This window comes from Dromaius novaehollandiae, chromosome 8 (assembly GCF_036370855.1).
Source record: "Dromaius novaehollandiae isolate bDroNov1 chromosome 8, bDroNov1.hap1, whole genome shotgun sequence".
Taxonomy (NCBI): domain Eukaryota; kingdom Metazoa; phylum Chordata; class Aves; order Casuariiformes; family Dromaiidae; genus Dromaius; species Dromaius novaehollandiae.
Window position 1 is genome coordinate 28376961 of NC_088105.1, and position 12401 is coordinate 28389361.

A 12401-nucleotide genomic window follows, 5' to 3' on the forward strand; every position below is an offset into this window, starting at 1 on the left:
ACAACCACGTAGCGGGGCAGGACGAAACGTCGCGAGACTTCCTCGGCTTTCTCCGGTACCCCTATGAAATCTCGCCCCTCCCCGCCGCAGGTCTCGCGAGGCTACGTCGTTTTCCCTCCCCCCTCCCCGAGCACGATGCCGCGCAGGAATGTGAAAGGCTCCCGCCCGCCGCCATTTTCTTTCTTTCTTGGCAGGCAGCGAGCGGGGCAGGAAGCGGTGGCTGAGCGAGCATGGCGGACTATTCCACGGTGCCCCCTCCTGCTTCGGGCGCGCCCGGGGGAGGCGGCGGCGGAGGTGGAGGAGTGAACGATGCCTTTAAAGACGCGCTGCAGAGGGCTAGGCAGGTGCGTGCGTAACGTGGCTCGGCCAAATCAATGGGCGGCCCTGGCCCTGGGGCTGTGGGGCCTGGAGGCAGCTCCTGACCAGGCCGCGCCGCGGGGTGAGTTGGCGGGCCGCGCCCCGGCGGCGCCGGGCACTGGGGAGGCCTGAGGAGGGGGCCGCCCCGCCGGGATGCCTCCGCGGGGGGTGGGGGGACCCCTTTTCCGTCCCCCGCTCCCCCTCCGCGCACGCCGAGGCGCGCTCCGCGCCGCCCGCCTTCCTCAGACGCGGGCTGGCGGGCGGGGAGTGTCTTCCAGGCGGCCCCCGGCTGCCTCCCTGCGCCATCGCCCGCTGCCCGAGCGGCCGCCCGCGGTGCCCCGGCTTGGCCCGAAGGGATCCGCGCCATCGCAGGGCGGCGGGGGCAAGGGGAGAGGCGCGGCCTGGTGCCCGCCGCCGGCCTGCGGGGAGGCACAATCTCGGCCGGCGGCTGGCGGCGTGCCGCCTTATCGGGAGCCCCGCGCCCTGCCGGGCCGCTGCGGCGGCCAAGCGGCGGGAGGGCGGCCCCGTATTGTGCCCCCTGAGGCGCTCTCGGTGCCCGCTAACCTGCCCAGACCGGTTGGGAGGTGCCGCGGCCTGCGGAGCGAAGGTGCCCGGGGTGGCTTTTCGGGGTTTTTGTTGTTGTTGTTTTTGTTCTTTTTTTTTTTTTTTTTTTTAATCTAGAAGTTTTATTTGTGGTTTTGCAGCACGGGCGATGTTCACGTTGTTTTTCAGGCAAAATTTTCTTGTCCGTCTGATAATCGCTGACGCTTTTGGCTATATTGAAAAAAAAAAGTATACTTAGAACTTTTAAGGTTTAAAATAGTTTTATCAGTCAAGCTTTCTGCGGCATATCGCAGGCTTTCTCGAAGTATAGGTAAAATAGGAAAAGGCTCTTCTAGAAAAATAAGTTGCTGCAGTTTGAAGAGCAGATATTTTTCAGGTAGAGGAGGAAAAAAAGTGAGTATGGGAGGAAATCTTTGGTAAAGGATGAGTACAAAAGTCTCCTGAATACGTTGGGGAGAAAAAAGTATCATGGCTGTCTGCAGGACTGTTTCTAGCAGCAACCTTTTCTTTACCTTTTTTGAGTGATATTAATATGCATTATCTCAAACGCTGATATTGTTCAGAAAACCTGGAATGCATAGGGACTGACTGAATGAATTTGTTCTCACAACATCTGCTTATGTTTAGATTGCAGCAAAAATTGGAGGAGATGCTGGCACATCAATGAATTCAAATGACTATGGTTACGGAGGACAAAAAAGACCTCTTGAGGACGGAGGTATGCGTTCATTACTGTTGCATTTATTCTTGTTCAGTATGGCTTGGCCACAGTGCCAGGAAGATTGCAGGTGGTTTTTTGTTTTTGTTTTGTTTTTTCCATAGCACAGCATAAAAACATTTTATTCCCGTTATAGATCTCAACGTGCTTTTTCATTTTCAGTTTAATGGGGAAATTTCTTTTAAACCATTGTGCTGTGTAGGTGTAATCTGAAGTGAATATAAGCCTGTTTTAAAATATTTAAAATAATTTTAATGCAATAAAGAGGAGAAGATATGTTGGGGGTGTGGGCGGATAAATTCATAATTGAGAAACGCTTTTTGTACAGGTATGTCATTGCAGTCCTTTGTTGTATAGGGCTGATTACAGCTTGTAAGTTACAATTAGAGCAGGAAGTGGTGACTTTTTTAAATTGGATTGTTTCATATGCTTTGTTATTGCACAGATTCAAATAAACGTTTTAATGCATTTCATTGTAAAAGCATAGGACTTTAAAAAAAGACAGGAAAGTAAATTTTCTACCTCGTAGACGTTTTTTGCTTGGTCTAATATTTAAGCATATAGCGTGTGTGAACCCTGATAAGATCATACTTAAATCTCTAACTTGTTGCAGCTTTTTGGATTTGCTTTATATTGCAGTAAAGTTTTCTCCTGAAATGTGTGTGTCCTCTTCTGTCAGCTAGTTTGAACTTAACAGGGTTTGATATGTTTAATATACACACAAAATCCTGACTAAATTGTGGAGAGAAATCTGAGCCTGTTGAAATGTTCTCGTAGGTGTCACGTAAGAGCAATGCCTTTTTTTTTTCCTTTAAGAGGATTGAAATTCAGTCTACAGATTGTAACTAAGGCTTTATATCAGGAGTTCTTGTGTCCTGTAATAAAGTTTTTTCTATTAACGGTGAGGTTTTTAATATACAAAAATGAGCTAATGATGCTTCAGATGATATATGTAATGTATTCTTTTTATTTTATGTGTAGATGGCTCTTGGACAAGTCCGAGCAGTACAACACACTGGGAGGGAATGCCCTCTCCTTTTAAAGGCAGGAATTTTTATTTATTACCTGTGTTTAGTATGTAAACATGAAATAAACTAGTGGATCTTTCTGGATTGACACAAATATTTCTTGGAATATGTGTCTGAGTTTTTGCTGCACATAAATTATGGTGATTCATATAACCTTTATTTTGGGGTGGGAAGAAAGCATCTGAAGTATATCTTTTCAGATATAGGTTAATTGTGCCTTTTATTCCTTTATTTGTACAAAAAGGATTTGGATGGTAGTGATGATGTAGTTGCTTTGAATCTGCTTTTTTTTGAAGTTTTATGCTATGAAATGCTTGATATTTGGATAGGGATTTCATATCAATGTTCAGAGTGAGATTGCATTGCTATGTGATATTGTTGAATTTTTAGATGTTTGGTCTAGATTTGTGGTCGTTGTCAGAAAACCTTTTTCTTTAAATTATTGTTATTTTTTGTATGGATTTGATTTTTTTTTTAATTGGTTTTTACTATAGAAGCATCATTAGCTTGAGCAACAAACAGAGATAAACTTTGTTCCTTGTCGTAGTTAAGTTTCAGTGACTGGGTACCTATGAGCAATCTACAGCGTGTTCTGAAAACTGCCTTTTATTAAACCACTTAATAGATATATGGAAGAACCTAACATCTTTTCAGCTATACTAACCAAGTGCTGAGTGTTCGTGAGATTCCTTCTTTTATTCAGATGATCAACTTCCTGAAATTGAGGAAGAAAAAGAAAAAAAAAAAGGAGAAAAAAAAAGGGGGACTAAAATGCACTGGAAAGTTACAGTTCACACTAAAAGGTGTAAACACTTCTTGAATTTCTTGGCAAACATTTAAAAAAATCTTAATTTTACAGATCAACCAGATGCTAAGAAAGTTGCTCCTCAGAATGACTGTAAGTAATTTTTTTATTTTGTTGCCAGTAAACCTAAACAAGTGTAAAACTTTCAGAACAAGAATTTGAAACAGTAATCTGGTAGGTGATATTTGGAGCAGTGAAATCAAAAGAATGACTTGGTTTATCTCTTAGTTTCTTGAAGCAGTTTGAGTCTGCTTGCTAAAATTGACAGAATGTTATGTTAGCAACAGTTGAGAATCCTTTTAACTATGTTTTTATACCATGTGATGACACTTCTTAAAAAGTCAACTTGGACCGAAGTAGATAAAATTAAGTTTATTATTAACCACAGAAAAGACAGTTGTAAATAATACTGTTTGAGTTTAATTTTAATAATATTTGCTTATAGCTTTTGGAAATCAACTACCACCAATGCATCAACAACAGAGGTAAGAGTCTACATCTGTACTACGTGTCATATACCACTTTATAGAGATACAGTGATATGTTGAAATTTAGCTTCACCAGCCACGAGCCAAACACCTAAAATAGATATGATAATATCATGCTGGTTGCATCTTTCTCTTAGCAGCCTGTGCCATACATCAACATTAGTATAAGAAAAATGGGTTGCTCTTACAGAATTTTAGCATAGCTACCGTAACCAAAAGCTAGGAGTAGGCCTCAAGGGAAAGGGTCAACACTATGTTGAATATAGGAAAGAAATGTAGTGGATTAAAAGAATGCAGACTTAGCACAGCTTGTTGTTCAGTCTGCTACATGGGGTACAACTTTTTTTTTCTCCACTCATTTCTTCCATAAACAGCCAAATCCAACTGTTTTTCAAATCCTTTGCCTAATTTTGATAAATGAGATACTGAGATGTGTGTACTTTCAGCATGTTTCAATTGAGATACATTTGAAACTTTTTTAATACTGCACTGGCCTTCTTACACCTCACACTTAATAATAAATAGGATAGAGGATAAAGGAAAACATGTATTAATTCATACTCTCAAGTGGTCAAATCCTGTTTTCCGCTACTAATAGTATTTATTCACTTTTGTAGCTTGTTGCTTACTTTGAAAATAACCTAGTTTCATTGAATGCTGTGTTTGCATATAACTTGTAAAATTAGTGGGAAACAATTGGGCCGGGATGGGGGAGGCAGTTAACTTCCCTCTGTTTTGACTGGAAGAGGTATCTAAATACAAAGCTAGTTTGGTCTTTGAGTGGTCACTGTTTTCTGTTGCATTTAACCTATACAGGTCTGTGATGACAGAGGAGTACAAAGTTCCAGATGGAATGGTTGGATTCAGTAAGTAGTATGAACATAGTGCTGCAGTATGTATAGTAAGGGATGTTAGCAGATGCTGTTAATACAAATTATATCTTTTCTATTTTCTTTCTTCAAGTAATTGGCAGAGGTGGAGAGCAGATCTCGCGCATACAGCAAGAGTCTGGATGTAAAATACAGATCGCGCCTGGTAACTATTTCTGGTGTATTTGTTGGTAGCAAGTTCAGAAGTCTGGTCATTGTTTCTAATTATCAGTATCTTCATTTAAGGTTTATTTTAATGTTTTGTGCTAATCCCAGTTATTGCAGTCCAAAGAGATGTTGTGATACAATGATTCTTCTTCTACTTTCCAATAGTTTGTGTATCATATTTGGTTTCGTAATCTCCTTCTGCCTTAATACTACTGTTACATCCGTTTTGTTTTGTGACCTTCTTAGATAGTGGAGGCCTGCCTGAAAGATCTTGTATGCTAACTGGAACACCAGAGTCTGTACAGTAAGTAAAACAAATTCCATGTATTCTTACTTAACTGTGCAATACTCTTCCATTTTTTTGGATCTAAATATAGCATTTCCCCTGTTTTGCTTCTGTTAAAGAGGTAACCTGGTGACAACTAAATGTATACAAACCAAACTAGGCCCTGAACCTGCAATCACATCCCTCATGATGCTTGTAATTACATGTCAAAAATATGGATATAATTACTGAACTTAAACTTTTTCCAAGCCCAGATCCTGTTGTAGATTGTGTTTATCTATTGCGCACTGATTTTCACCTGAGATAAAATGTGTTGGGGCTGCTATGCCTTTTTTGTTGTTGTTTTGTTTTTCTTTTCTTCGTGCTTTGGGGGTGTGTTTTTATTTCACGTGGGAATTTGAGTTGCTGCAAAAGGCTTCCTATACAGCAGGGCATTTAAAAGGCTTTAAGAGATTCTTGCAAACATTTTCCTTATTGCCCTTAGTATGAGTGATGATTTGAACTTGATTATTTTGACTTAATTTTTTTTTTTAAAGCATACCACCCAGCAAGAAGCACAGTTAATTGTATGTTAAAAAGAAACTCTTAACTGGAATTAAGATAATTACAGGGAGAATGTGAAAATTAGTAATATGTAAGAATAAGAGTTACTCAAAGCTCAGTCCATCCGAGTTCTTAAGTGTGTCTTTGGTATAAACCAGTGTATACCAAAAGTTATGAAAAGTATGATCTATGTAATGCCAATTGGCAAAGGGAACTTTTACCTTCTGTGAAAGGGAGAGGATGACAACTAAGAAAATATTTCTTGTACTGGCATAGAGGTTTTCTACTTGAAAAAAGAGTTGACTACTTGAAGACCTATTTGTCCTGGCTTTGCCAGGAATGATCTTAAGTGTAGTAAGCTTGCTAGTTCCTTGTTTGCTAGCTGCTCCCACTTCATTTTTTCAGGTAGGGCCTGCAGCTTCACATTTCCCTTTGGGAAAACAGGTGCCAGTCACCTCTTGCCTTGCAGCCAATTAAGCTCCTGCTCAGGAAGTCATTTCTTTATGGGAATGTTCTTTATAATTATAGCTTATTCTGACCACATATTGGAGGGAAGGGTTTTTAACAGAAGCTAGTACTCATGATCTTACTCAAATTGTGACTGATCTATGTGGGCGATGGATATATACTTGCTATTGGCCATTATTCTGGTAATGCTTACAAGTACAAATATACTAACTTTGCATGCTGAATCAAGCAGCAGCTGTGACCATACTTGGTGTTAAAGCCAAGTTTATTTTACAGTCTGATTTCTTTCCCCCCCCCCCCCCCCCCCCCCATTTATAAAAGTAACATTGAACAGATTTGCCTTAAGATTGGCTCTTTGTAGGTTAAATGAAAAAAAACAGCTATGTCAAATGAGAGGTTACTTGAATTACTGCTCAAGCTTAGCAGTATAGGAAAAGCTTTTCTGACTTCTAGCTTATTTTTACACACCAAAAAATATAGTACGTTTTAGCTCTTTCAGCTCTTCTACCTAACAATGGAATATTTAAAGGTTAGTATAAAAAACTGTTTCTATCTTTTGTTCTGAATGAAGTTTTGCTCATATATAGCTCTAGGTTCTGGGATGATAGTCATGTTTGAGGAGATGATAACTTTTACATATGTTTGATAAAGAACCACCTTTTCTTATATATTGACACTGGTGTGCTTTTAGGTCTACCACTTGCTACACTCCCTTGGAATTACTTTTTCTTAAAAAGATCAAAATATAAAAAACCTTAAGTTACTGATACGGATTTATTGAGTCTGTATTAAGTCTTAAGAGTGAGAAGAATATTCTGCAGAAAACTTCCGATGAATGTTAATTTTTGCAGAGGGACATCTTGATGTTGCTGTATGAATGTATGGATGCATACATGTGACAAAGTTCTTTGTTTTGCGGGCCTTGATTATTTTATCTGACCAAGGTAGTGTGTTTCAGTTTAGCTGCAAATTGTGAAATTTTTTAAGTAGAAATTGATTTTTCTTTCTAGCAGAGCAATATATGCTGTAAATTAATTTTTTAGATGCCTCTTCTCAACCTGCTTCAGCCTAGAGAGAGATGCTTTTTCATGCATTAGAATATCCTGATGGAAAGAAACTTCTAACTTCTTTCTTGCTTATTTAGAACTAACAGTTCAGCAGCAGGCCAGGGGAAGAGTGATTTGCTGAACATGTCTGTTTAGGTTGTAGGGTTTATTGGGAAATAAAGTGAATGGGAAAGTACAGCAGTGAGGTTGGTGACAATGCCTAGAAGAGAGTACAGTTGATAAATGTGAGAGTTTCATATGATTTCATTGCAGAGAATAAAAACATGTGTGATTCACCTAATCTTTCAGCATGTCGTTTCTATTTCTTCTTTGTTCCCTAATAACATTTGAAATACTGGATGCTTTAATCAGAAGATATAGTGATCTCATAGTTAAAATCCACAAAGTTGGCAAAAACAAATGGCCAGGAAAGAGGTAATACCCCACCTGTAAAAGAAGCTGCTCAGTTTGTTCACTATTTTGACACTGGAAGAATACACACTGGAAAGAGACCTGGTGTAAAAGAGGCAAAACCACTTTCATAAAGCAATTCACATCATCTTTGGTACAAGATTACTCTTTCTTTAAAGATACTGAGGGAATCTGGATAGTGTGCACTGAAGGATTTGTGACAAGGCCCCTAATGCACTTCTCAACTAAGTATTAAGTGAATAAAGCTATTAAGATAATGAAAAAAATATTCTTTTTTTTCCAAGCAGAACAAATGTAGGCAAGCAGTGTTCGTAGGAATCACTGTATTCATAAGTGTGTATATTCTTTGACAGGTCAGCAAAAAGATTACTTGATCAGATAGTTGAAAAGGGAAGACCTGCACCTGGCTTTCATCATGGTGATGGACCTGGAAATGCAGTCCAAGAAATTATGATTCCAGCAAGTAAAGCAGGATTAGTTATTGGAAAAGGTGGAGAGACAATTAAACAATTACAGGTATATCTGTATTCTTTTTTTAAATGCATGATATCGAATCTGGATTTGAGTGTGTATTGACCTCCCTTTTGTCAAATAGGAGCGAGCAGGTGTTAAAATGGTCATGATTCAAGATGGTCCACAGAACACTGGTGCAGACAAGCCCCTTAGGATAACTGGAGACCCTTATAAAGTTCAAGTAAGGAGTCTTTCAGAATTCAGACTTTTTTTTTTTTTTTTTTTTTTTTTTTTTTTTTTTTTTTTGAACTATTCTGATGTTGCAGTACTTAAATGAAATTTCATTCTTCTTTTAGCAAGCCAAGGAAATGGTGCTGGAGTTAATTCGTGATCAAGGTGGCTTTAGAGAGGTGCGCAACGAATATGGGTCAAGAATAGGAGGAAATGAAGGGATAGACGTAAGCATGGTTGAAAAACTTGTTCACTGTACTTTGAGATGTTAACATTAAAATGTTAAGCTGGTTAATACCATTGAAAGTTCTTAACCAGATTCCAAAAGTGGTTGTGGCGTGTAGGTATTGCTAATCATTGCTGAAATGTGCGTTTAAATGGTGTGCATCACTTATTTTACATTACCAGCAATTTGAACAACTTTGGCTAGCTGGAGATTTATCTTTTATAAGGAAGCAGATAAGTTTGATTACGTATATAATGATGGATACATTATAGAACTTGGAGTTTGGCCATTACAGCAAGATCTTTAATTCCAGCTATTACAAAAGTCATGAAATCACAACTGTTCATCTGAGGTGAGGCTGGAAGTTTCATCCGCTAGTATCTGTTTTTTAGGCCCTTCAGAAATATGATATACACTGGAACTGTTGCCACTGTGAGAACTTGCAGTGCCTCGGATCCCTTTCTCTTTTGATGCTTTCTGCTAGTATTTGTGAGGTTGACTTTTACTTCAAAAAGTTTGCACTTCAAAAAGCCTAAAGTGGCACAGGGCTGGCCCTAGTCTGCCATTCTAATATGTGACCCTTCATTTTTGTGAATTTGGTAGGAATGTTTGCATTGTCGACATCTTGAAACAATTTGTTCTCTTTAAGGTTCCAATACCACGGTTTGCTGTAGGTATTGTAATTGGAAGAAATGGAGAGATGATAAAAAAGATACAGAATGACGCTGGTGTTAGGATCCAGTTTAAGCCAGGTTGGTAATATGTCCATATGTTTCTGTGGATGGGTATAAATTTATTGGTTTATATATACTGGAATAAGATTGTTTTTATTCCAGATGATGGAACAACTCCAGATAGAATAGCCCAGATCACGGGCCCTCCAGATAGATGTCAACATGCTGCAGAAATTATTACAGATCTCCTTCGAAGTGTTCAGGTTGGGTAATGCTTTTGTTGTTTTCCACTTAAAAACTGCTGCCTACTTTTAGAAAGACTTGAAATTTTAAATGCATCAATCTAGCTGTTTAGAGCTGCTTTTTCTATTGCCATGTATTAATAGCTAATACGCTGCTACTTTTAGTTCTTGTTTAGAAGATGGTTTTGAATGCTCCTAGTGAGATTACGGGCCCCACCACTGCATTCACAGAAAGCAGACAGTAATGATATATTTGTGTGTGTGAAACTTACTTTCTGCTTTCTTCTCTTTCCTTTCTTCATCTTTCATGTGCAGAGTTATATAGATCACATCTTTAAAAGCGTGAATTGTGTTTTAGAAATGATACTACTTGGCATTAATGATTTCTTTGCAGTAGGTTTTTATAGAATATGCTAATTTGTGTTTTTCGGCTTTCAGGCTGGTAACCCTGGTGGACCAGGACCTGGTGGTCGAGGAAGGGGTAGAGGTCAAGGCAACTGGAACATGGGGCCTCCTGGTGGACTACAGGAATTCAATTTTATTGTTCCCACTGGCAAAACTGGATTAATCATTGGCAAAGGCAATATATCTTATATATATGTGTGTGTATATATTCATATTTTAAAAGCTTTAAGCTTTTCCATTTGTACAAATAGCCATACTAGAGAGACATTTCAAGTAAAGCCTTTGCAAAGAGTTTCATATACAACAGAGGAACATAATCCTGGTAAAACATAACACTCCTAATCATCTTTTTGGTAGGAAAGATTTTCCTCCCCAGAGCTCATACCTTGGTAGTTATATAAACTGAGTGGTTCTCGACTTTTTTAACTCATGTGTTTCAAAGTAATAAATACTAAGTTATATTGTAGTGTTTGGTAGATTCTTAGATGTTGTTGTATATTATAAATAACTTGCATTTGATATTATTTGATTAGACTAGTGTTACTGCATCTGTAATTATCTCTTAAAACTAATTTTCACATATTCTAGTGAAGATCTTTTACAGTGCAATGCTGTAACATTTTTTTTATCAAAATAATCACTTATCAAAGAATTTCCTCTTTAAAAATATTTTAATTTACTGTATGCTCCTAAATGAAATGCTTGAGTTACCTTAATCTTTTGTTTGTAATGTTATTTCCAGACACAATAAATAGGCTGTCATAGTTCAGTTCTTGGCCTAGAAGGTTGATTTAAAAAAAAAAAAAAAAAAAAAACAAAACAGTGACCTCTGTTTGTGAACTATATGCCTACTAATGATACAAGTAACTTCTCAGAAACCTGTAAGAGGAGAAACTAGTTTAGGGAGTTTATATTTTGAGTTTGAATGCACTGCAAAAAATGTGAACCTTACAATCTGGTCAGTTTCAGGTTTTTTTGTCATCTGTGCTTAATTACTGTTTTCTAGGGAGCTTAGGCTTTAAGGTTGTAATCATTGAGAATTGCAGTTATTGGTTGCTATTCATGTCTAATTCCACATTTTTACATGAATGGAAAGAAGCAGGCAGCATTGCAGGAATTCTTTGCTGGTTTTTCTGAGTAACAAAATTGTCTATAAAAAATAATTTATTTTTACTGGTTTGTTTCAAACAAGACTCTAACTGCACTAAAGGGAATGCCTTATTATTGTTATTAGAATGTTCTTATATAGCTCATAAAAATAGGTCACTTCAGTTCTTTATCTTCCAACTTCCATGTGGTTCATTTTGTGATTTGAATCGTAGTATTTTTGTTTTACTGCATGTCATAACAGTTGTATATTGTATTGTAGGTGGTGAAACTATCAAAAGTATAAGCCAGCAGTCTGGTGCTAGAATAGAACTTCAGAGAAATCCTCCACCTAATGCAGATCCAAACATGAAGATGTTTACTATCCGTGGAACACCCCAGCAAATAGATTATGCACGACAACTTATAGAAGAAAAGATTGGAGTGAGTATATAGCTGTATGTTCTTTTATTTTTATAACTACACAGAACAGGAAGTGAGGCTTTTTTGTGGAAAATTTTCTTTTATTTTACTTCCCAATTACCTCATCAGATAATAAATTGATAATAGTAAATAGTAATAGTAAATCTGCGTTTATAGTGATAAAAACATAACCCCTAATCTGCACTTTTTTTGATATTGTAAAAGCAGGAAAAACTTGAAATAGAAAAAAATACTTATTCCATGTTATTTTTTAATGTAATTTAGTGTGTTCCTCAATGCTGCACTCCAGAATATAGCCACTTTGTTGTGGATAATGGAAAATTTTTGACAACTATGAAGATTTCCTGGATATCTTAAAACTACTAAGTTACGTGGTTAATGTTTCAATCTTAATATGTTCAGGTAGCTATCATCTTTAACCCAAGTATACACTCCAAATTCACTGCAGTTTTGTTCTGTGCATGCATGTAATCAAATTTACTTCCTGGTTTTTGCAACTGAACTTACTCACTGATTTAGTAAGATTAGTTGGATTTAGAAGTATCAATTTATTTTTAAAAAATTACGCACAACTTGCAAGGAAAAAGACATGTTTATTTGTAAAATTTTCTAATTCAAAGAATTGAAGTTGTTTTGAATTGTAACTTAAAACTGTGAAGGTAATTGCTTAGTAATGGTACTGAAAACTTCTATTTTACCTGTTTGGGTTACTTGTATTCACTTTTTTGTTTTGTTTTATTTTGTAACATCTAAGAGTGACGGTCAGTTATGTGGTCTTACATTTATTAACAGTCCATAAACCTGAGAACTTTTTTAATTATGTGAGAACTTCCTGGACACTTTTTAAACCTATTATGTGATTATAAAG

General features: G+C 37.6%; 1 protein-coding gene across 18 annotated transcripts in view; it reads left to right on the plus strand.

Annotated features, from left to right (window-relative positions):
- Positions 1 to 109: 109 nt before the first annotated feature.
- FUBP1 (far upstream element binding protein 1) overlaps positions 110 to 12401 on the plus strand; it is a 43893-nt gene continuing 31601 nt past the window's right edge. For 12 of the 18 annotated variants that reach the window (XR_010390235.1, XR_010390236.1, XR_010390239.1 and 9 more), the window contains exons 1-15: positions 110 to 344; positions 1549 to 1639; positions 2621 to 2683; positions 3527 to 3565; positions 3918 to 3957; positions 4777 to 4826; positions 4924 to 4995; positions 5244 to 5301; positions 8126 to 8288; positions 8368 to 8466; positions 8582 to 8683; positions 9332 to 9434; positions 9519 to 9619; positions 10037 to 10178; positions 11373 to 11533. Coding sequence is in view for 8 of the 18 variants with exons in the window: in XM_064516039.1 (XP_064372109.1) it covers positions 231 to 344; positions 1549 to 1639; positions 2621 to 2683; positions 3527 to 3565; positions 3918 to 3957; positions 4777 to 4826; positions 4924 to 4995; positions 5244 to 5301; positions 8126 to 8288; positions 8368 to 8466; positions 8582 to 8683; positions 9332 to 9434; positions 9519 to 9619; positions 10037 to 10178; positions 11373 to 11533 (1398 nt within the window). In the remaining 10 variants the exon portion in view is untranslated. The remainder of the gene's footprint in view (positions 345 to 1548; positions 1640 to 2620; positions 2684 to 3526; positions 3566 to 3917; positions 3958 to 4776; positions 4827 to 4923; positions 4996 to 5243; positions 5302 to 8125; positions 8289 to 8367; positions 8467 to 8581; positions 8684 to 9331; positions 9435 to 9518; positions 9620 to 10036; positions 10179 to 11372; positions 11534 to 12401) is intronic. The other 6 variants (XR_010390243.1, XM_026106506.2, XR_010390244.1 and 3 more) reach the window with 4 other exon arrangements.